The following is a 23,554-nucleotide window of genomic DNA, read 5'->3' as shown; positions in this document are numbered from 1 at the left end:
CACCTTCTTCCCTTTCTTCTTAGCTTCTTCTTTTTCTTTTTCAATTTTCTTTTCTTTTTGATTTTTCTTTTCTTTTTCTTTTTCGTTTTCGGCCTTTTCATTTTTCTTCTCTTCAACTTCTTTTTCTTCTTCTTCTTCTTCCACTTCATCATCCACATCATCATCCTCATCATCATCAAGTTAGCACGCTCCCTTAATAACTTCTCCATTCACAACACAAACATTAAGTTATTCAAGGCACGCACATTCAACATATTTCCCGTGGAACACCATGGACTGAGTTCCCGAAATTTTCACTTTAAACTTAAGTAGAATTTCGGTTACTAAGCTCCATACCAACAACAAATCCATTTTCAATGCAATGACTCAATGTTTGAATCATTAAAGAGGGAAAGTTTATGTGTTTAGAGAGCTAAACAATGAATGTAAATTAAATCCAACATGCTAACTTGAGCACGTTTGGAAGACGAGGCAATAAAGCTTTCTTAGGATGTGAAAAAAATTTTGTATAAGGGAAAGAAGATTATGATCAAGAAATGTTTTTCCCTTTTGACCACCATACTTAACAATCAATTGATCAAAGAGAATATCCGAAAATGGATAGGACCACGTTGTTTCTTGAAATAAACATCGTTCCTCTCACGGGAACACCAAGCATTTACCCAAATTTTAGCATTAAAATCAATTTGAGTTCCTTTACCAAGTGGAACAATTTCCTCTTCATCCATGGAAAAGTTTTCACAAAATTCATCCATAATTTAGGAATCAAACTATTTCCATAACATTTCACAAAAAGATTTCCCAACCTTGAAACTTAATCATATTAGCAATTGACGAAATTTACTCTTTTGCACCAAGAAACATCAATAAAAAGTCCATGCACATACCTGATGTTGTGGAATTTTTTCGACAACCGAGTTGTTCCTCTCTCGGGAACATCGATTCCCCCTCACTTGTTGCATGAGCTTCTTCAACCTCCATTTCAACCGATTCTTCTTTTCTTCCTTTTCCTTAGAATTCTTGATGAAGAATTGGAGAAATATCCATGGGTGTTGGTGATTCAATTTTAGGGAGAAGGAGAGGGTTTTTCGGCTTTGTGGGAGGAGAGAGAGTGAGAAGTGTTTTTGGTATCATATTTTGGGAGTATTTTCGGTTTTATGAGAAGGAAGGAAAAAAATTTTGTTTTGTTTAAGGAAGAATAAATAAATAAAAACCGTGTATTACACGTTTTATAGAAAAAAAATCTTCTACTAAAAAAATATCTTCAACTAACTTGAGAGATATAAGGAAAAATCAGATTTTTAGGAAATAAAATCTGAACAGAAATTTTTTGGTTTTTCGAATTTTGAAAAGAAAAAAAATTATTAATACGCTGGGAACAGCGTTTGGGAACAATGAATGGAAAATAAAATTTTGCTACTTTGGAACTCCATTAATTCTTTTAATCCTTTGTCATCACTTAAGGCATAGAATTGTCCTATGAACAATAAGGGGAATATTATTGGACATTGGTGAGCAGTTTTCAGACATTTTTACTTATACATATGAAATAATCATATAAGAATTGTGATGTATTTAAGCAAATAAAACATCAAAATGCACATCCAGACATAATGCCAAAGAATTAACACAAAGGGGAATATGTAGCAATCATTTCAATTGATTAAGCCAAGTTCAAGTCTCAATTTCTCAAACCTATCTCTATTTAAGGGTTTGTCAAAATGTCTGCAATTTGACGTTCAGTCTCACAGAATTCCATTTTAATAAGACCCTTTTCAACATTATCTTTCAGAAAGTGATGCCTAATATGGATGTGTTTGACTCTTGAATGATGACGAGATCTTTAGAAATACTAATAGCACTAGTATTATCACAATAGATGGGAACATATTCAAAGTAGATTCCATAGTCACGTAGTTGTTGTTTTATCCATAGCATTTGGGAACAACATGCTGCTCCCGCAACATATTCAGCCTCGCTGTAGATAAAGCAACTGTGTTTTGCTTCTTGGTGCTCCAAGAAACTAAACTATGACTAAGGAACTGAACCATACCTGATGTACTCTTTCTATTGACCAGATCTCCTGCATAGTCAGCATCCGCAAATCCTTTCAATTCAAAGGTATCACTCTCGAATAGAATAGGCTTAAATCATCTGTTCCCTTGAGGTATCTTAGGATTCTCTTCACAGCTGTGAGATGAGATTCCTTTGGATTGGCTTGAAACCTTGCACATAATCCTACACTGAAAGCAATATCAGGACGACTTGCAGTTAGATATAGTAATGAGCCAATCATACCTCGATATTGGTTTGATCCACACTTTTCCTATAGAATCTTCATCCAATCTGGTTGAATTCCCATAGGTGTATGATTACTTTGGATGCTTCCAAACCATACTTTTTCAATAGTTCCTTTATGTACTTTTGTTGATGGATGTAGATTCCTTCTTCTGTTTGCTTGATTTGCAACCCCAAGAAGAAGTTGAGCTCACCCATCATACTCATTTCAAATTCTTTACTCATGAGATTAGCAAAGTCCTTGCACAAAGATTCATTAGTGGCACCAAATATAATATCATCAACATATATTTGAACAACTAATAAATGTTTTCCTTTTGATTTTAAAAACAAGGTTCGATCCAATTTTCCTCTTTTAAACTCATTTTCAAGAAGGAACTTAGAAAGTCTTTCATACCATGCTCTTGGAGCTTGCTTTAACCCATAAAGAGCTTTGTCAAGCTTAAAGACATGATTAGGAAATTCTTTATTTTCAAAACCTGGAGGTTGTTCTACAAATACCTCCTCATTAAGATAACCATTTAGAAAAGCACATTTTACATCCATTTGATACAATTTAAACCCATGAAGGCAGCAAAAGCTATGAAGATTCTAATTGCTTCCAATCTTGCAACTGGAGCAAAAGTTTCTTCATAATCAATGCCTTCCTGTTGATTGTATCCTTTCACAACTAACCTGGCCTTGTTTCTTATGATAGTTCCGAACTCATCTAATTTGTTTCGAAACACCCACTTTAAACCAATAACCTTGTTATGTTTAGGCTTAGGTTCAAGGTGCCAAACTTTGTTTCTTTCAAATTGATGAAGTTCATCCTGCATTGCTACGATCCAATCAGCATCAGTGAGAGCTTCTTCATGATTCCTAGGTTCCAACATAGAAAGAAAAGCATGAAAAGCACAAAAGTTTTTCAATTGAGATCTCGTTTGAGTTCCCTTATTTATGTCACTGATTATTAGTTCCACAGGATGGGAACGATGAGTTTTCCAAGGCTTTGGTTGGAAATCCTGGATGGAAACTTGGTTTCCTTGATCATCTTCATTTCCTGTACTTGGGAACCAGGTTCAACAATAGTGGATTCATTCACTAGTGCATCATCACTTAGTTCTCTTCTTCCTCATTGGGAACAGGAACAGGATGTTGTTCCCTTGGCTTTGTTCCCATGACTTCGTCTTCCAAAGTCTCATCAATAAGACTTAGTCTTTTGCAATCCTATTTCGAAGTCATCTTCAACCTGTGTGCTTGCATCAAATTTATCTGTTTCATCAAAAATAACATGCACACTTTCTTCTACACACATAGACCTTTTATTATACACTCTATAAGCCTTGCTACTAGAAGAATATCCTAAGAATACACTTCTTCACTTCTAGCATCAAATTTTCCAATATTTTTTTCCCATTATTATGAACAAAACATTTACATCCAAATGTTCTGAAATATGTAATATTGGGCTTTTTACCAAAATACAGCTCATAGGGTTTTATTTAATAAAGGTCTTACCATGGCTCGATTTATAATTGACAAGCAGTATTCACAGCTTCTGCCCAAAAGTTTTTAGGAAGTCCACTAGCTATCAACATAGTCCTAGCCATCTCTTCTAGTGTTCTATTCTTCCTTTCAACAACACCATTTTGTTGAGGTGTTCTAGGGGCTGAGAAATTGTGATCTAATCCATTGTCTCTGCTAAAGTCATCGAACTTAAATTTTCAAACTCTTTACCATGGTCGGATCTAAGGTGAAGTAACTTATGACCACTCAAATTTTTACTTTCTTTGCAAAGACAAGGAACTCATCATAAGTCTCGTCCTTGCTAGAAAGAAAAATAACCCAAGTAAATCTAGAGAAGTCATCTACAATACAAACATATTTCTTTCCACTCCTACTTTGTATCCTCATAGGTCCACATAAATCCATATGTATTAACTCTAAAGGTCTTGTGGTACTACCACATTCTTGGACTTGAAAGAGGACCTAACATGCTTCCTTTTGCGCATGCATCACAACATGATCTAAATGAAACTTAGTAGAGGGTAAACCTAAAACTAGTTCTTTAGAACGCAGTTTGTCAAGCAAGGAAAAGCTAGCATGACCTAGACGCTTGTGCCATAAGAATGAATCATCATCAATAACACTAAGGCATGTGAATTTGTTTTTGGGAACAAGGTTGAGATCCACAACATATGTGTTCCCTTTCCTTGTTCCTTCCAAAATGATATCCTTTGTGCTATTGTTGACAATCAAACATTTTTCACTATTAAACTTCATCACAAAATTGGGAAATACTTAACAAGTTATGCTTTAATCCATCAACTAGAAACACATTTTTATGGAATGTGACGATGACTTACCAACTTTGCCCATGGCAACTATGTTACCTTTCTTGTTGTCACCAAAAGTCACACTTCCACCATTTAGGCTGAGAGTGAGAGAAATCTTGATTTATCTCCAGTCATATGCTTAGAACAACCACTGTCTAGGTACCATGTGTTGTTCCCCCTCACTCCAACCTGCAAGAAAACTAATTGTTAGAGTTAGGAACCCAATCTTTCTTGGGTTCCTTTCCTTCAGGAACAATAGATTTCTTTTTCCAAATTACTTTACTTGTTTCCAAGTTCTCATTGATGCGACCAAGTCTTTTAGGACAAGAGTTCCTAAAATGACCAGTGTTCCCACAAAACATACAAACTTTATCACTTGGTAAATCAACTCTCTTTTTAGGTTTTTCAAATTTCTTTTTGTGATTAAAACCAAGACCTTCAGTTCGTTTTGTTTGAGGGTTCTTAATCCAGTTTGGAATAGGTAGCATTTTCTTTTCATTTCTCATTTGGTGCAGTTCCCCTACAAGTTCCTTATTTTCAATTTCCAAAAATGAAACATGATTTTTCAATTCGTTTATTTCAGATTTGAAACTTTGCAAGGGAACTGACTTAATGTCAAATGAACTTACTTCAGGAACAAACTCTTTTAGTTGTGATAACTCAAGACTTAACAAGTAGTTCTCATTTTTAAGATTTTCGAAATCCTCTTTTAATTTAAGATTTTTGTCAAACAATTCGAAAAATCTTTTCTCAATATCAATCGAACACTTTTAAGCCAAGAGGTATGTTCCTTTGCTAACTTAAAGCATGTTGACATTGTTTTAGTTTAATGGTTTCATCTTTGCAATCATTTACAGCGTCAACAATAAACTCAAATAATTTTTCTTTACTTAAAGAATTAAGACGAGTTTTGATGGTGTCTAGACTTGCCTCAAGAGATTCAATCTCTTCATCAGATTCGGAATTGTCAAGAGCCATAAGACAGAAGTTTGCAGTCTCCTCATTTGGTTGAGGATCATCTTCTTCTCGAGTCAGAGTCTCCCCATGCAGCAACCATAGCTTTCTTCATGTCAGATCGAGTATAGGAGTTTTTGTATTCTTGTTCCTATCTCTGCTTTGTTCCCTTCCTTTGCCTTTTTCTTGTTCCCATTGGGGACAATCCTTGATGAAGTGCTCAGAACTGCCACACTTATGACAAACAAGTTTGTTAGAATATTTCTTATTCTTACCTTTGTAATCTCCTTCTTCATGTTCCTAAACATTCTTTTGAATTTTCGGACCATGAGAGCGATTCTTCTTCATCGTTTCTGAGCCTTCACTTTCATCAGCTTTTAAGGCAATCGATTTTGCTTGGACATGTCTCCATTCTCATTGTCCAATTGCAACTCATGAGTCATGAGGGAACCAGCAAGTTGTTCCAAATTGAACTTAGTAAAGTCCTTAGTTTCCTGTAAGGCAGTTACCTTAGCCATCCAACGATCCCTAGGAAGGCTCCTTAGGACCTTTCGTACCTGTTCCTCAGATGTAATCACTTTACCAAGAGATGTTAGCTCATTAATTATATTAGTAAAGCGTGTAAACATGTCTTGGATAGACTCTTTTGATTTCATTTGAAAAAGTTCATATTGGTTCATCAAAAGATCTATTTTTGATCTCTTAACTTCACTCGTACCTTCATGAGTGACTTCAAGAAGATCCCAAATTTGTTTTGCGGTTTTACATCCCATGACACGATTGTGTTCATGAGGCCCAAGACCACAATGAAGCAATTTTATAGCAAGAGCATTAATTTCCATCTTTTCGAAATCAGCTTTATCAAAATCAGATATAGATTTAGGAATTACCTCATTCTTGTCATTAGTGGTAGTGACTTCAAAATCACCTACCTCTATGACTCTCCATACCTGGTAATTGTCGGCTTTGATAAAGATCTCCATTCTGTTCTTCCAGTAAGTGTAAAACTTACCATTGAACATTGGTGGCCTCTGCGTAGAGTACCCTTCTTCCAGTTTCTCTCTAGTATTCATATTTTTCAAGATCTTGAACTCAACAGGGTTTCCTGAATATTAGAGTTCCCGCTCTGATACCAATTGTTGTATAATATGAGCACTATAAGAGGGGGGTGAATTATAGTGAGAGAATAAGCTATACTTTTTGCGGAATTAAAAGTAAACTTGGGAACAAACAATGGGAACACGAGAGATTTTACGAGGAAAAACTTCCTAGGCCTAGTAGGAAGAAACAACCTCGACCACAAGGGATTTTAAACAACTTTCCACTATAATAGGCCAAAACAACTCTGATTACAACCTATTACTTTTCTCTCGATTCTCAACTTAAGTCACTCAACTCAAGTTCCCAACGACAGTTCCCAACAACTGACGTTTTCTCTCAAACTTCACTCGAAGTTCCTTTCTCTTTCTCTTTTGCTTCACTCAAAGCTTTCTCACACTTACAAGAGTTCACTCAAACCCTTTTTCTCAAAAATACACTTTTAAAAAATGGAAGAGTAATAAAACTCGATTAATGTAAGTATGAATTCTCTTAAGGAAAAGGCACTGACACTTTAGATAACTTAAGACAAATTAACTAAGTCAGACACAATTTTCTCAAATGAATTAGGCGCCTATTTATAGACAATTAAGACAAGACATGTTTCCACTAATTAGACCATTATCACATGTTCCCTGATTTAATTAATTAATTAAAATAAATTAATTATTCCATGTCATGTAAGCATCCACTAATCCACTACTTCACTTCATAGAAGCAGTAACAACATTACGTGGTTTTGCAAAATTGGAGAATAATTAAACTTATTTAATTTAATTAAATACTTGGAGGATAATTAACTTAAGCCACTAAATCCACTAACTACATAAAACTGTAGCAGTAAACTTTAGGCGTGAATCTAGTTTTAGGAAATAAATAAATAAAATCTTTAGCTAGTTTTTAGGAAAAATATCTTTTTCAAAATCTTTTATAAAACCGGAAAAAGTTTTTATATTTAAAAATCCGAAACATTTAAAAACCGGAAATATAAATTTTCGAAAACTAAATCTTTTAAATAAAATTAAAAGATAAAATATATATTTTAAAAAGATAAGATTTGAAAATCAGTAATTTAAAATCAGAAAATCTTTTAAAATCTTTTCCTAACAAACTTAAACTAACTTCCTAAAATAATGGATCTTACTCAAAATATCCCTAAAAAGTCTAACAACTATATTGGGCACACATTTCACTTATTCTTTACCGTGGCATTCTTCAACTCCCTATAATCGATGCACAATCTCAAAGATCCTTCTTTCTTCTGGACAAACAATACTGGGACTCCCCAAGGCGAAACACTAGGTCGAATGTACCCTTTTTCCAATAATTCCTCCAACTGCACCTTCAATTCTTATATTTCTGCAGGTGCCATTCGATACCGAGCCTTAGAGATAGGTCCTGTTCCCCAGGTTAAGTCGATCTTGAAGTTCATTTCTCTGATTGGTGGCATTCCACGTAACTCTTCTGGAAATACATCCGGAAATTCCTTTACTACCGGAATTTGAGTCAACTCCTCACTTTCCATGCTTACGTCCCTTACTTGGCATAGGTAGACTGGGTAGCCTTTTCTAAGATAGGTTTGAAGGTTTAGGGCAGAGATTATTTTGACGTTAGGTTGGAAGATTATTCCTTTATAAGATATCCTATTTCCCTTTGGTTCCCTGAGAGATATTTTTTGGTTATGACACTTGATTTTGGCCTTATACTTAGCTAACCAATCCATTCCAAAAATAACGTCAAAGTCTTTTAGGTCAAAAAGGATAAGATCGGCCGATAATTTTGTACCAGCTATGACACAGGGATACTTTGGAAAAGAGATTTACAAGAAACAGTTTCACCTGTGGGCATGGCTATATTGGCTCGACAAGACTGGGTAGACTCGAGGGGATACTTATTAACAAAAGTGCTAGAAATAAAAAAAATGAGACGCTCCTGAATCAAAGATTACATAAGTAGGATTTGAGTTCACGAGAAAAGTACCAGTCACAACGTTAGCATCGGTGTCAGCTTTAATTTGACTCATGACGTTGATTCTTCCATTGGTGTAGCCTCCATTGCCATTCTTTCCAAAGTTTCCATTTCCTCCCAAAAGAGCGGTTGTTCTAGTTTCCATTCTGTGCAGCATTTCCTCCACTGGGACGGTTGTTATTGAAGTTTTGAATTATGTTTCCACCTCCATTGTTGCCATTGTTACCATTGTTTGCATTCGGTCCATTTTGAGCTTGCTTCTTGGGACAATTGAACGATTTATGGCCTACTTCTCCACACCCAAAACATTTGATTCTTTCACCGTGACAAGTGAATCCTGGGTGGCTCTTGGTACACTTCTTGCAAACAAAGTTCCTTTGGTACACTTCTTACAACTTTAATTGGAATTTCACAAAAAGAAAACTAAAAGTTGAACAATCCGGCGGATATTCGGATAAGATATTAGATTCGATCCGAAAAATCGAGTATTCTAATTTTTTGGATCGGATATGGAATACTCTTTTGTTAAATCAAATTTTTGGATATGATCGCTTTCGATATTCGATAATACACATCCCAAGATGTAGTCAATACTATATTCAAGCTCATTCCATGTAAGTTGCAGTTTATTGATAGCTTGTACAATATATATGCCTTATTTAACAATTAGCGAATAGTTGATAGCTGATTTTATTAGCTGATATATGATTGTTAGTTGATTGTATTAGCTGGTTTGACTAACTGATAGTATTAAAAGTTTGTATAAGAGTTTTGGGAAAATAACTGATAGCTGATTGCCAATTGTGTAAATTGAGCAATAAGGACACATGCTTAATCTATTATCATAATTTTATTGTTCACAAATGCACTTTTCAAGAACTTTAGGACATAAATGTAATTTAGTCCACTCATTACCTTAACCTCTAAAATCAAAAAACTGATTCCCTAAAATCAAAAAACCGATCCTCTAAATTTTTCCAAAAAGAGTTGCTTAGATGCATTCAACTATTTCAATCCTCTCACAGACAAACACTCAAATTAAAAAAAGACTAGTCAAAATTTCTAATAAGTAATATAAATTCAAACTTCGAGTTTTTTTCGAACCCCCTTTTTTTTAAAAAAAAAAACCAAAAATTTTTCTGCTGGGGCGTTTTAGTAATTTGCACTAGTTGCTTGTTTAACTCCTTTCACGTGGAGTACGCATAATTGGAAAAAAACCATCCAAGTCCACAGCTTCACACCTCTCTTTCTCTCTCTCTCTCCCCCACCCCTCTTCTCTAAAAACCTCCTCTCTCACACATCTAATTTCTCTCGAGATTATCACTTTCTTTTAAAATAAAACATTTTCTTAACAAACATCTAGAAATAAAATACTTTTATTTATTTTCTTTTTCCCCCAAAAGGCCATAACCAAATCAGATTAGAATTAAGAAATAAAATACTATATATGCTTGTGTTACATTTATATACTTTTTGACTGCCCCAAAATTCTTTCCCTCGGACCAATTTAATTTAGGGTTTGTAAAAATTGTCAATCTATTTTTATTTTTACCCTTATAAGATAAATTAAAATACTAATTCTAATCAAATTAAAAATCCTAAACCCACTTTGATTTTGTTGCTTTCTGAGGAGATAAATTAGCCAAACAAGTTCCGTGTTCTTCTAATCAAAACTCAAAAGTACTGCACACAGAATTTATTTCTCTTTTTTTATTTTTGACCAGACTTTGAAGAAAGTGGGTGGCAAATTATTTTTGGGTTTTCTAGGGTTTGTAACACTAACATTTATATTTTCTAAAAGAAAGATTTTTTGCCTAATTCTTGAACACATACAAAGCCACATCATAGAACCCAATAATATTTTAATTCCAGAATTGCCCTTATCCTAACCGTGTCTGAACTGTGATTTTCTCTCTCCTGTTTTATTTTTTTTACCTTTTTCAAAAAAAAATCATCCCAAATTTGATCCATATTCTTTTTATTTTTCCTTGTTTAAAGCTTTTGCAATTTAAAGGGTTATTTTTTCTGATAAGGATTTGCTGAGTTTTCTGGGTAGATACTCTACTGTTTTGGGTTAGGGTTAGATCTGACAGTTTCGTGTGTTTTTTCCTGATAAATTTTATTAGTTTTTTTTATTATTTTAAATTTTAAGGGATTTACTGGGACTGAAGTTTTTGATTCTGGGTACATCAAATTTTGTTTGGATCTGTCAAAATCTGGGTTGTGGTCAATGCAGTGTTTCAGCTTGGCTTGGTCAAACCTGAGATTCAGATAGTTAGATCAAGATTATTGTAAGTCCATTAATTAATCTGATATAAATTTGCCCTTGTTCTGTGAATACATGCAGTCATGGGTCATATGAATAATTTTGTTTAAAAGGTGTTTAGAATCATAATTTATGTTAATACATGCAGTGTTGGAATGTATGATCTTTTATTGATACAGATTTTTGGGTGTATTCAGATATCAGAATATGGTATATATTAAATATGATTTCTGATCTGGTATTCCAGATTTAGTAAATTAAGAAGGATCTTGTTGTTTGATAATCTGTATTTTGTGTACTCTGCATAAAAAAATTTGCTGCTACAAACCAAATAGATGATCAACTTTAATTTATCAGCAATGATTTGTGACACGTCGAGTCCGTTAGGGTTCCGAAGATCGGTTTTATATCGAGTGATCAGAATCAGTAGGTGAACAGATTTCGATGTATGCTTTCTGTTACTGATTTCTGCAGATTCAGTCTGAAGAATCATTTTTGCTGGTGCCTGATGCCTTACTAAGTGATAGGCTTTGGGTTACTCAGCTTTTATCTTTTTTACCGTTATGTCAGAAGATCTATATGTTGGAACTTTTACGATATCTCATATCTGGGAGTGTTAGGTCTTACTGGAGCCACATGTTAGTCTTATATGTCAATCTGCAGAAACCTCGAGTATCACGATATTCTCGTGTTTGACCTTGTATTAGGGAATTGAAGATGTGTTTTTGGCTATATTTATCTTCGTGGAAGAATGATTTGTGTACGTAGAACAAATTTCCGACTCTTCTGCCATTGATTTTAGAGATTCTGACATTTGATGTAATCTTTGCTTTGACAACCTTGCTGTTCTTGTTTTTTCCTTACCTCTCTTTGGTCCAGATACCTGTACTTTATTTCCCCTTATTTTTAGGGTTTGCTATTGGACTTTGACAAGCCGTTTGATTTTTTCTGCAAATTATATGTGGTTTTCTATTCATTGTTGTTATATGATGTTTCAGGGGAATGCTTAGTGATTCGAATCATTTTTCTGTGATTAATTTCTGCAGCTAGTTATGGGGACAGAGTTTCTTAGAGCTTGTGTGAAAGAAGAGGATCTTGATTTTCTAGCAGTTCCACCTGGTTTTGAGTCTTTCTCGTCTTTCAAATTGAAGAAGGTGGAAAATGCTGACAGTGAACCCTGCTGCTCAGTTTCTTCAAATCTTTCTCGTCAAGAACCTAGTCCTGTAAAATCTGAGGCTGGGCTTGGTGGTGGGGGAAAGATTTCCAGGTCGTTGAGGCGTAAACCATCTATCAATTATGGCCGTTACAATCAATGTTCTGATGAAGAATCTGATTGTGAGCAGCTTGATCAGGTGACATTCCCTGCTTTCTGTATGTAATGTTTGTGGATATGTGATTTCTTACCATCACCGTGGTTTTGCTTTTCTGATTTGCTGCTCACTTCTCTGTGTAGAACTTCCCGACAACGCCTGGCCTTCCAAAAGGGGTCATCCGTGGCTGCAGTGAGTGTCAAAATTGCCAAAAGGTTGGTTTTGGCTAGGTCTGTTTAAGCTTTTGTCTTCATCATTGCATCTCTGCGCAGATGCTAATTTTAGTAAGTGTATAGTTTGGTTATTATGAGAGAAATCGAGAGGTATTCTACTTTTTTTCTCAGCAGTAAAAAAACCATAAAGTTGCAGAAAGATAGGTTCAATTGGCTGCTGTATTTTGTTGGTTTAAATGTGTCAAGTTCTTAAGTCTTTTAAACTTCTACGAAAGATTAATTAAATTACATTTCTGTTACAGGTTATTGCAAATTGGCGTCCTGAAGCTGCTTGTAGGGCTGACCTAGAGGCGGTACCCGTATTCTATCCAAGTGAAGAGGTGTCTTCATTGCGAAATATTTATCTCATCTCTATGTCCTTTACTTTCATATTTTCTTGGACCTTATCTACTAGCTTTAACGTTTGATGCTATGATGTGCAGGAATTTAGAGATACAATAAGGTATATAGAGAAGATACGCCCAAAAGCTGAAGCATATGGAATTTGCCGTATTATTCCTCCTTCTACGTGGAAACCTCCTTGCCCTTTAAAAAAGAAGGATATATGGGAAAAGGCCAAAGTTGTGACCCGTGTACAGAGAGTTGATAAACTGCAGAATCGTGATGTCTCGAGAAAACAGTCAAAGGTCCATAATCATGCCAGGAAGAAAAGGAGAAGATGCTCAAGAATGGGTGTAGAATGTGGGACTGGGAAGACCATGGATCAAGGGGAAGCTGGATTTGGTTTTGAACCTGGTCCTGAATTCACTTTAGAAGAATTTCAGAGATATGCCGATGCTTTTAAACTCCAGTATTTTAGGAGTGACAATTGTACAGATTCAGGTACTGAAATGGGCAAATATACTGATATTTGCGAACCATCAGTTGATAAGATAGAGGGTGAATACTGGCGAGTTGTTGAGAAGCCTACTGAAGAAATTGAGGTGAGATGATATTTTGAGCTCACTTTTGATATTAACCCCTACTCCCTATCTCCCCACCAAAAATGAAAGATTGGTGAGGAGGGTTTTTTTATGCCCTTTTTCATGCACTAACTGTACTTTGTTACTGGAATATATTTGCAGGTTCTTTATGGTGCTGATCTAGAAACTGGAGTTTTCGGCAGTGGCTTCCCTAAATCCTCTGATCAGTGTTGTTCAGCGTCTGATGAGGAATATGTGAAATCGGGGTGGAATTTGAACAATTTACCTAGGCTTGCAGGCTCCATTCTTTCCTATGAAAACGCAGATATATCAGGTGTTCAAGTACCGTGGTTGTATGTGGGAATGTGCTTTTCCTCGTTTTGCTGGGTAAGTTCATAATGATGCCTCTGTTTATATCAGCATCCATGGATATGTTTTTTTGGAGTGCAGGAATTTCTAGTTGGATGGTATTGTGTCAATGTTGAAAATGGATGTCTTGTATTAGAAGAAAACAGTTTATTTTATTTTTCTTTTTGAGGTGGGGTGAGGGATAAATTATATTTTTATGAAGGTTATCTAGAGGTGTAATTGGCAAGAGTGATTTGATACTATTTTGGAGTGGAGAAAGTTAGGCTAGTTTTTACCATGATTGCGAAATAAAAAAAAAAGTTACGGGTGGTGTTATATATCTTGCAAATTTAAGGTAGTATGTCATGTCTCGTACATCTTCCACATGAACCTGATCGAGTAGCTTTTTACAGCATGACTTATCATATATAGCCTTTTTGAGACATTTATAGCTGATTCTGTTTTCTCCTTTTGTCCAAGCAGCATGTTGAAGATCATCATTTGTATTCGCTGAATTACATGCATTTTGGTGCTCCAAAAATGTGGTATGGTGTCCCTGGAAGTGATGCCATTAAGCTGGAAGGAGCAATGAAGAAACATTTGCCTGATCTGTTTGATGAGCAGCCTGACCTCCTCCATAAGCTGGTGAGTTATTATGTCTATTTTAGATGCTCTTGGGGGAAACAGTAAAATTAATGGAGCTATATATGCTCACGCATAATTAATATTTACCTTCTTTTCTGACTCTCCTAATCTATTCTATATGACTGACAAAAATTGTCACGGGGAGTCCCAACATTCACAGGTGAGGCTGTGACATTGCATACTATATTCAAATTATATAAAGTATAATATAGAGGTGCTACTTTGCTCTTTTACTGTTATAAAGAGGATTAATGGCTGCATATATAGAGGTGCTACTTGGCTCTTTTACTGTTATAAAGAGGATTAATGGCTGCATAGCATCTACTTATTTACACACTCCAAGTTGTATATATAGTCCTTATGTGCTTTCTATGTTGACATGTTTGTGTTTTCAAAATTCCATGCAGGTTACCCAACTTTCTCCATCAATCCTAAAATCCGCAGGGGTGCCTGTCTACCGCTGTGTGCAGAACCCAGGAGAATTTGTCTTGACTTTTCCTCGGGCATATCATGCTGGATTCAATTGTGGTTTCAACTGTGCGGAGGCAGTGAATGTAGCTCCTATTGATTGGCTTCCTCATGGACAGAATGCTGTGGAGCTTTATCGTGAGCAGCAGCGAAAAACAACTATTTCTCATGATAAATTGTTGCTTGGGGCAGCTAGAGAAGCGGTAAAAGCTAATTGGGAACTTAATTTACTTCGGAAGAATACCATGGAGAACCTGAGATGGAAGGAAGTCTGTGGAAGGGATGGTATCTTAGCAAAATCCCTCAGGGTATGTTATGCATCCATTACTTCCTCATAGAATTGAAAGTTATGCATGACAGTGGCAATTGCTAACTATATTATTGGATGTGCTTCCCTACCTGTTTCTCCCTCCTATGCTGGGGAGTGGGTACATTGTATGATGCTGCTGAGGTTCTCAGCTAACAATTGATGACCTGCTCCTCGGCTTTTTCACCTTGCTGTGTCCTTTTGATTGGGGGGGTCCTGCAGTGGGTGCGTGGCAAGAAATGGTGGTTACTCCTTTGTCTTTGCAATGTTGCAAAAGCATTCAGGAGGTTTGAGGATGAGCAGTGTTGCAACGATGGATGCATTATAGAAATTGGCGAATAGATAAGTACAGCAGTATAGAAGCTCAATCTCAGTGTATAACAAATTGAGTCTTTGATATGTTAGGATTGGATATGGTTAGATGCTCTATGATTTGGTAATGGAAATTTCTTAGACTGGTTTTTAAGTGAATTTCAGTAAATATAGAATGTGGACCAGGGCTGAAAGTTGACACTGGATTAACTAATTACATGAACCTAATTCGATAGTCGAGCTGACTGCTGAATGGTAGTGTTTTGAGTCTTGATTTTTTTTAAGAAAAAAAATTATAGTTTGTCTTTTCTGAAATTTTTGCTGGGGTTTTCTTTTGTCAGAATAGGCCTCTTTGAGCAGCAAATTCTCAGTCATTTGTGAATTTATTCGTGCGGGATAATATGAGATAGAAGTAGGGAGATGCAGTTTCATTCGGTCAATGTTTTCTACTGCTTTCGGGTTCAAACTTTATCTTTGTTGCTATGCGATGAAGAGAAGCGTGGTGTAGAACTGTTGTTCACGATGTATATAAATTTGCCAAATGTTAATTGAATATGGAGTCAAACTCCATTTTGTAACATATTTCTGCTTGTTTTGGCCAAATGACAAAATTTGAATGACTCCGTTTACCAACTCCTTTTGCAGGCACGTGTTGACACAGAGAGTGTGAGAAGGGAATTTCTTTGCAAGTACTCAAAGGCACTGAAGATGGAAAATAGTTTTGATGCTGCCACTGAGAGGGAATGCAGTATATGTTTTTTTGATCTGCACCTGTCTGCTGCTGGCTGTCGTTGTTCCCCAGATAGGTTTGCATGTTTGAATCATGCAAAACAATTATGCTCTTGTGGTTGGGATGGGAAATTTTTCCTGTTTCGCTATGATATTGCAGAACTAAATCTCTTGGTTGATGCTCTGGAAGGCAAATTGAGTGCCATTTACAGATGGGCCAGACTTGATCTTGGACTTGCCTTAAGCTCTTGCATATCCAAAGATAACGGACAAATTGTGGGGGCTGGTGGTGCATCTTCAGAACATCCAGGAGAAAATATTGCATTTAAGTCAAAAAGTAACGACGTCATTGCAAAAACCCCTATTTATTTGGCTTCAAGTGTTGAAAAAGTTTCTTCGGTAGAAAAGGGGAAGTCCCCTGAAGCTGTACTGGCCCTAGAAGCAACGAAGATCCCGCTGATTAAATTGTCCCGCCATATTAAGCGAAAAAATGATAAGCCACAGATGAGCAAAGATGGAGGGGAATCATCTGCCGCATATAATGTAAGAGATACTTCGAGCAATAAGAGGTCCACTGTACTAGAACCTCAAATAAAGTCTTCACATGGGCAAGACGATCTGATATGCCTTAGTGATGATGAGGATGAGCAATCAAATGAACCGCATTCTGATGCTGGAAAAGGAACAATGTGTCAGGACAGTCCCAATGTTCCTGAGAAAGAAGGTTCTGATCATAAGTTGAATCTTTGTGATCTAGCTAATGCAGCCTTGGCTGCTGAAGCCAATTTAAACTTGATCTCTGATGGACATAAAGATGACTGTATGTCTTGTTCAACGTCCCCAAATATTGAAACTGATGTAAAATGTGAAACAGTTGCACTATCTGATGAACATAATCTATCCTGTCATCAAGGCTCTATAGGTTCTAGTATTGAGAAAAGGGATCCAGATGCCTCCACTCCTGATAGCTTTCTTCAAAACACAGCTTGTGCTCCAAATGTGGGATATGGGATTAAATTTAGGGATGAAAGTGTTGTACAGAGAGTCCTTGATGATACAAGAGCTCTTCCAGGGAGCCCATCTTGTAGTCAGAGTAGTGTAGACAAACATCCTCGGCAGAAAGGTCCACGCATCGCAAAAGTTGTACGGAGAATCACCTGTAACGTTGAGCTGCTAGAATTAGGGGTTGTGATTTCAGGAAATTTGTGGAGCAGCAGTAGAGCCATCTTTCCAAAAGGTTTGTTGCTTGTGTCTTCACATCCATCTGACTTCTAAAACGTTTTTACCCATCACTTATGATGTTTACTATTATAGGGTTTAAAAGCCGTGTCAGATATATAAACATCTCAGATCCCACAAACACGTGCAACTATATCTCAGAAATTCTGGATGGAGGTCCAAGAGGACCACTTTTCATGGTAATATGCATTTTTCAACTTCTCAAACAATGTTCTTCATGTTTTGAAGTACTTTGATGTTTTTACCTTGTAAGATAAAGAAGAATTTTGTGCTCAATTTCAGTTTCCAAATTGTCGTCACTAATCAGCTTTGCTTCTGTTTATGCATTATATGTTAATTTAATAAAAGTCACAAACAAGAGCATTTGACAATTGTTTTGTTTAATCTGTCTCATTTTATTATCCTGTCTTGCCATCTCAATATAATCTCTCCTTCCCTTCCTGTTTATTGCTATATAGGGTTTGGCTCAATTATCGGTCGCGCAGCATGTGGTAGTTGAAATCTCTAAAGATGGATAGTGGGCATATTGCTCTCCTAGGGATAGATAGAGATTAACATCTTTTGAAATTTGTTCCCTAATGTTATCTTGGGGAATGAAATAGGTGTTTTAATACCATAAAAGAAATATGAAAAACAAATTAGGACATCCGTATTAAGGAAGTGCGAAAATCAATTAAAGGAGTGAGTAGTGTTTATTAGCTACATTACTGTTTGGGCTTCGGCTCATTTCTGGTGGACAAAAAATAAGACTTGTCGTTAGATGTGTGGTGTCTTACTCCGCTTTTGCTGTCTCAATATTTTCAGGTTTTCTTAGAGCACTCCCCGAATGAAGTATTTGTACACACATCACCCACGAGATGCTGGGAAATGGTTCGTGAAAGAGTTAATCAGGAGATCACTAAGCAGCACAAACTAGGAAAAATGAAACTCAACCCTCTGCAGCCACCTGGCAGCTTGGATGGACATGAAATGTTTGGTTTCACCTCTCCAGCTATTGTTCAGGTATATAAATCTTAAATTACCCATACAAGCATCTTGGTGGACCGACTATAACAATCGGTTTATCTTTGTCATCTTGAACATGGATGTGCCGACTGTTGAGTCAACTACCAGTAAAGTCTTAAAGACAGATCATTTGCTGCAATATTTTTAAAACAATTCCTGGTGTTTTATTTCTGATTCATCTACTTATGATGGATTTTAAATATATCTTACTCGGGACTGGGTTACTTGCTGGTCGGACACAGGTAATGTTCAAGTGTCTCACTTGTAGTTTTGTTCCGTTGTTTGAACAGGTTATTGAAGCGTCAGACAAAAACCGTGTTTGTGCGGAGTATTGGAACTCTCGTCCCCTTGCACAGATTTCACAGTGCTTTCAAACGAGAGGAAACCCTAATAGTAAGTCGGAAGACACAAATGTTGGAGGATCAGACTCTATTCTCAGGGGACTATTTAAGAAGGCAACCCCTGAAGAATTACATTCACTAATGCAAATTTTGGGAAATGACCATAATGTCGTGACTCGCGTTATAAATGAGATGGAAAACCTGTCAAGGTAGTATAGCCTCCAGTCTCAAGGGGATATATTACAATTGCAGATGAACTTTGAGACTGGAGATCGTCTGCTAGATTGATTTGTAAATTCTTAGTAGGAAATATAGTAGTGACAGGAGAAGCTGGAAACTTATCCTGTGGATACAACATTTTTTTTCCTTTCCAGTCTTCTTAGAGGGGGTTTGGTGGATAATAACTAGCCTCATCTTTTTTGTTAACTCACTGCTAGGATCCCATTTTAAGTGCATAGAATAATTCTAATGAGAGAATCTACTCAATACATTAACAGAAATTTCTTGATTGGCATAACTTTTGGTTTTTGACTCTCTACATTGCCATAAGCATAACCTATGCAGAGTTTTGAACGAATTTCGTGATGCCAACATGATGATGAGCAACTTGACATTTTACACTCGGAGAAACTCTTGGCATCTCATCATGAGAGGTGGGGGTGTAAGATTTTGCCAAATTCAAATACAGTCCAAGTTCGATCCGAATATTTTTGAGTTTAGTTTAGTCCAATAATTTTTTTTCTTGAGTCCAAATTCAGTTCAGTTCAACTCAATTATTATATTATTCTTTTTCCGATATAGATGGAATGATTCACAACGTTTTCTCATAATTAAATTTGAAAATTTAAGGTCATTATATCGATTACATAAATAAGTTATATATTTTATATTATATAATTCCTCTGTTTCATATTACTCGTTACACTTCTTAATTCACGAATTTCTAGGTAATTTTTGGAGAAGAAAGAGGTAGAGAGTAAAAAAAAAAGGAACTCATGTGAGAGGAAAGAGATAGAGAGAGTTTATTGCCCAAAAATGAAGTGTAGGAAGTAATGTGGAACTTCACACAATGGAAAGTGTAGCGAGTATTATGAAACGGAGGAAGTATATAAATATTAAATACTTCCTCCGTTCCAAAATAAGTGAAACACTTCTCTCATTTATGTGAGAGCTTTTTGAGACAAGTGTTTCACTTATTTTGGAACGGAGGAAGTATATACATTATATATATAAATAATAAATATATATTATATATAAAAATATCTTTGGACTGGACTGAACTTATTGGACTCTAAAGGCGTGATTCCAAAATCCAGTCCGAAAATATTTGGAATTGAGAATTTGAGTCCGAGTCCAATCCAAAAAAATTTTAGTCTAATCCAGTTCGACAAGTTTGGATTGGACTAGATTTCGCAGTCTGCTTATACTAGTGAGGCCAAAATGGCCTCTCATAGGTAGGGATGGCAATGGGTCCTGGACCCGACAGGACCCGACCCATTTATATGGGTCTGGGTCTAGAAATTTTAGACCCAATGGGTCCGGGTCGGGTCTGGGTCCCGAAGAGCGTGGGTCGGGTTTGGATCCGGGTCCACATATGCTAGACCCAGACCCTCCCCGCGGACCCATTTACATATTAGAAATTTTTTTTTTTACCTAAACTCTGAAATTTTATGAGAGACATTAACTTTATAAGTTGTAACATTTTAATATTTTATCAGTTAATTCTTAAAATTCTATTTAGAGAATTCTTTAACCATGGATACAAGAACCTATATATATTAGGGGGGAAATTTTTAATTACATATATTTAAAAATGTGATGAAAACTCAAAACTAAGAAGGACCCATTTAGGACCCAGTAAGGACCCATGAACCCGCTAGACCCAGCAGGTCTGGGTCTGAAAAATCTAGACCCAACGGATCTGGGGCGGGTTTGGGTCTGTGAAAAATAAACGGGTCTGGGTCTGGATCCAGGTGGACCCGACCCAGACCCGCCCATTGCCATCCCTACTCATAGGTACCAAAGTAAGCGTTAATGTACCAAAAGAGGTATTATTAGTGATACCAAAGTCCAAAGTTGATACCTTACTGTACTTAAGGAAGTATTAGTGATACCAAAATAAGTATAATTGGTGTGAGAACGCAAAAGTATAATTGGTGCCAAAGTAAGTATAATTGGTGCCAAAGTAAGTATAATTGGTACCAAAACTCAAAGTTGATATCAAAGTTCACTTACACTAAATACCAAAATAAGAGTTTGGTATTGGTGCCAATTTTGCTAAGCTTTGGTTTAAATTGGTACCAAATTTTAACGTATATTTTTTGTTTTTTTTTTTTCGCGAAATATCAATCATGTCCTATGAGATGCCATTTTAACCTCTCCGACGAAAACTCTTACACTGGCTATTGATTAGGAGAAGACCCAACCTGTAATCGACTGACGTTTCGGAGATCGAATATGACCTGCACTTGACCCGAGATGTACCCGTGATTTGATACTATTGATATGACTTGTGATGACTCTTAACCGGATCAAGCCTTTGAAGATCCAGCCTGTTAGTGACACTACTTGAAGCCACACATGACTTGTTTAGCCTACCCTAGATTACCTAGAATCTGAAATTTTATCATGCTGCATGAGCAATATTGTCCTAATTGAAGACAACTTGACATCGGTTTCAATGGGACTCACTTTTTAAGTTCACCTTCGTATAAGACAATCTAGCCTAGTTTCGTTAGAATGCAAATGATCAGATATAATTTAATATTGATAATGTTACTCACCTCACCTATATAATTAAATAAGATATTAAATTAATCACTATGTATTGATGACAGAAGACACAATAATTTAGGTGCAGAAAGTGAGAGATAGAGAAAAAAATGTGACCCATGTGATGAGAAAGACAGAAAGAAAGAATGTCCGAATAAAATAATGTTCCAAGAAAATTAAAACAACTCGAAATAGTAAGTGTTATAAGTAAATAAGAATGAAGTATAATACATATTTCTTTAACAAATTTGAGGTTTTCTTTCTTTTATAAGGTTTAATAATTTAATTTATTGATAAATAATGAGTAGTTAAAGTACTTTGCAACAAGATTGTTGATTAATTGTTCACAAGGTATTTAAATTAACAATTGACAACTTATCTTGTAATCAATAAACAAAATATCATTCTCCAATCATCAATTATATCTTGAATTACCATCAAATTGAATATATAAAACAATTTTTTTTTTCTCAACAACATATATTCATATCATATTTTAAAATTTCTAATTGTCTCAAACAAGATTTAATCTGCATAAAATTGTCGAAATTCAAACAAATAGATGAACTCACGTGAATATACTCATATAATTAGATTTATAGAACTCCAGATTGGAACCATCCTTCTTAAACTGACTGGAAAAGACCTTCATGACCTTATACCCATGTAAAAGCAACCATTACATATCCATAACGCATCATAATTTGACGTGAATGTGACCCAACCTTATATATTAGCTTTACTTGAACGTAATTTAAACCCTCATCATGACATGTTTTAAATTCAATCCAAATAGACAAACTTGGTGAACACTGAACTTGATTTTGACAATGACATAGTTAGAAATTGAACTAAATAAAATTACCTAGCATGTAACCATTTAAATCTGAACTATATTGACTCCAATCTAAAGTTGTCTCAGATTTAAGTATAATCCTAATTGAATCCAAACTGGATTTGGAAAGATGTATCACTCACTTGACGCATAATCAATATGACTCGAACTACTAACCAATACAGAATTGTTGATGTTTATACCAACTGAGCCTAAAAGAAAATTTTTATTTTATTTTTATTAAGCAACTTTATAATAATTCGTTAAAGCTCCCGTATAGTTCTTTCAGATTGAGCTGACATCTGTTAGGGTTGTTACTCTATTAAAGGAAATCCGTTTCAGAACTGTACATGAATATTTCATTTCATACGACTCATCCTTAAATATACCTAATAAAAAATATAAGAAAATACATGGAATAACAAAAAAGGGTTAAGACACTCTCATTATAATCGAGTGGGGCTAGTTATAAAGAATCTTTAGCCAACCTTCTTGCACAAGATATTTTACTAGAATCAATTAAGTCTGCATCTTTATTTAAACTGATAGTACAAGTGTACAACTTAATCCCTACCCGAAAAAAAATTATACTGATAAATTAGATAGTATGTTAGAAAAAATTGTTGATTCCATACTATCTAATCTCATTAGATATTGTTGATTCTAGCCAGCTCATTTCTTATGCACCCATTTTACATGTTAGGTGTAGCTCTTGTATTTAGCTACTTCCTATTTAGTATTACACATAGTTCCTTAAGAACTTATAGTTTGATTAGGAAAATCGCATAAAATCTTCCTAGTTAGCAGCTCCAGCTCCGTATCAAGGCCACAATTGATAAAGTCACTAGTATCAATAAAAGAACCTTTAGTTTTGTTATCCAAGAACTTGTTCACAAATACCATAATAAAAGGAACATAAGAGTTTGTCTCTAGGTATTTAACCAAATAGGATCGTTCAATTCCTATATAACCTATCATTAAATTGAATATAAATTTTATCTGAAATTTCAATTAGCTAGATAAAAGTGAAAAAGATTGGAAGAATTCAATCAAAATTCAACTTCAAATATATAGATAATTTACTATTTTGATATGATTAAAAATACTAAAAAAAATAATAGAATAAGATAAAGATTGAATATTACTAGAATTAAAAGAAAAGAGAAAAAGAAATACTTCATCACCTAAATGAAATAGACTTGAAAG

At 35.4% G+C, this 23,554-nt stretch overlaps 1 protein-coding gene across 2 annotated transcripts; it reads left to right on the top strand.

Annotated features, from left to right (window-relative positions):
- The first annotated feature begins 9,850 nt into the window (after positions 1-9,850).
- On the top strand, positions 9,851-19,258 carry LOC104907754 (lysine-specific demethylase JMJ18). Of its 2 annotated transcripts, none has more exons than XM_010696738.4 (12): positions 9,851-10,927; positions 11,949-12,254; positions 12,356-12,427; positions 12,688-12,765; positions 12,868-13,368; positions 13,510-13,734; positions 14,179-14,340; positions 14,748-15,116; positions 16,073-17,393; positions 17,471-17,574; positions 18,200-18,397; positions 18,691-19,258. In XM_010696738.4, exons 2-12 carry the CDS (start codon positions 11,955-11,957, stop codon positions 18,952-18,954), a joined length of 3,594 nt encoding a protein of 1,197 aa, XP_010695040.2. In that variant the 5' UTR covers positions 9,851-10,927; positions 11,949-11,954; the 3' UTR covers positions 18,955-19,258. The 2 variants fall into 2 exon arrangements, with proteins under 2 accessions (XP_010695040.2, XP_048499100.1); XM_048643143.2 differs by having other exon boundaries at positions 11,901-12,254.
- The last annotated feature ends 4,296 nt before the right edge of the window (positions 19,259-23,554 follow it).

Source organism: Beta vulgaris, chromosome 4, assembly GCF_026745355.1.
Source record: "Beta vulgaris subsp. vulgaris cultivar EL10 chromosome 4, EL10.2, whole genome shotgun sequence".
NCBI classification, from domain to species: domain Eukaryota; kingdom Viridiplantae; phylum Streptophyta; class Magnoliopsida; order Caryophyllales; family Amaranthaceae; genus Beta; species Beta vulgaris.
This window is presented reverse-complemented; position numbering and strand designations above follow the sequence as displayed.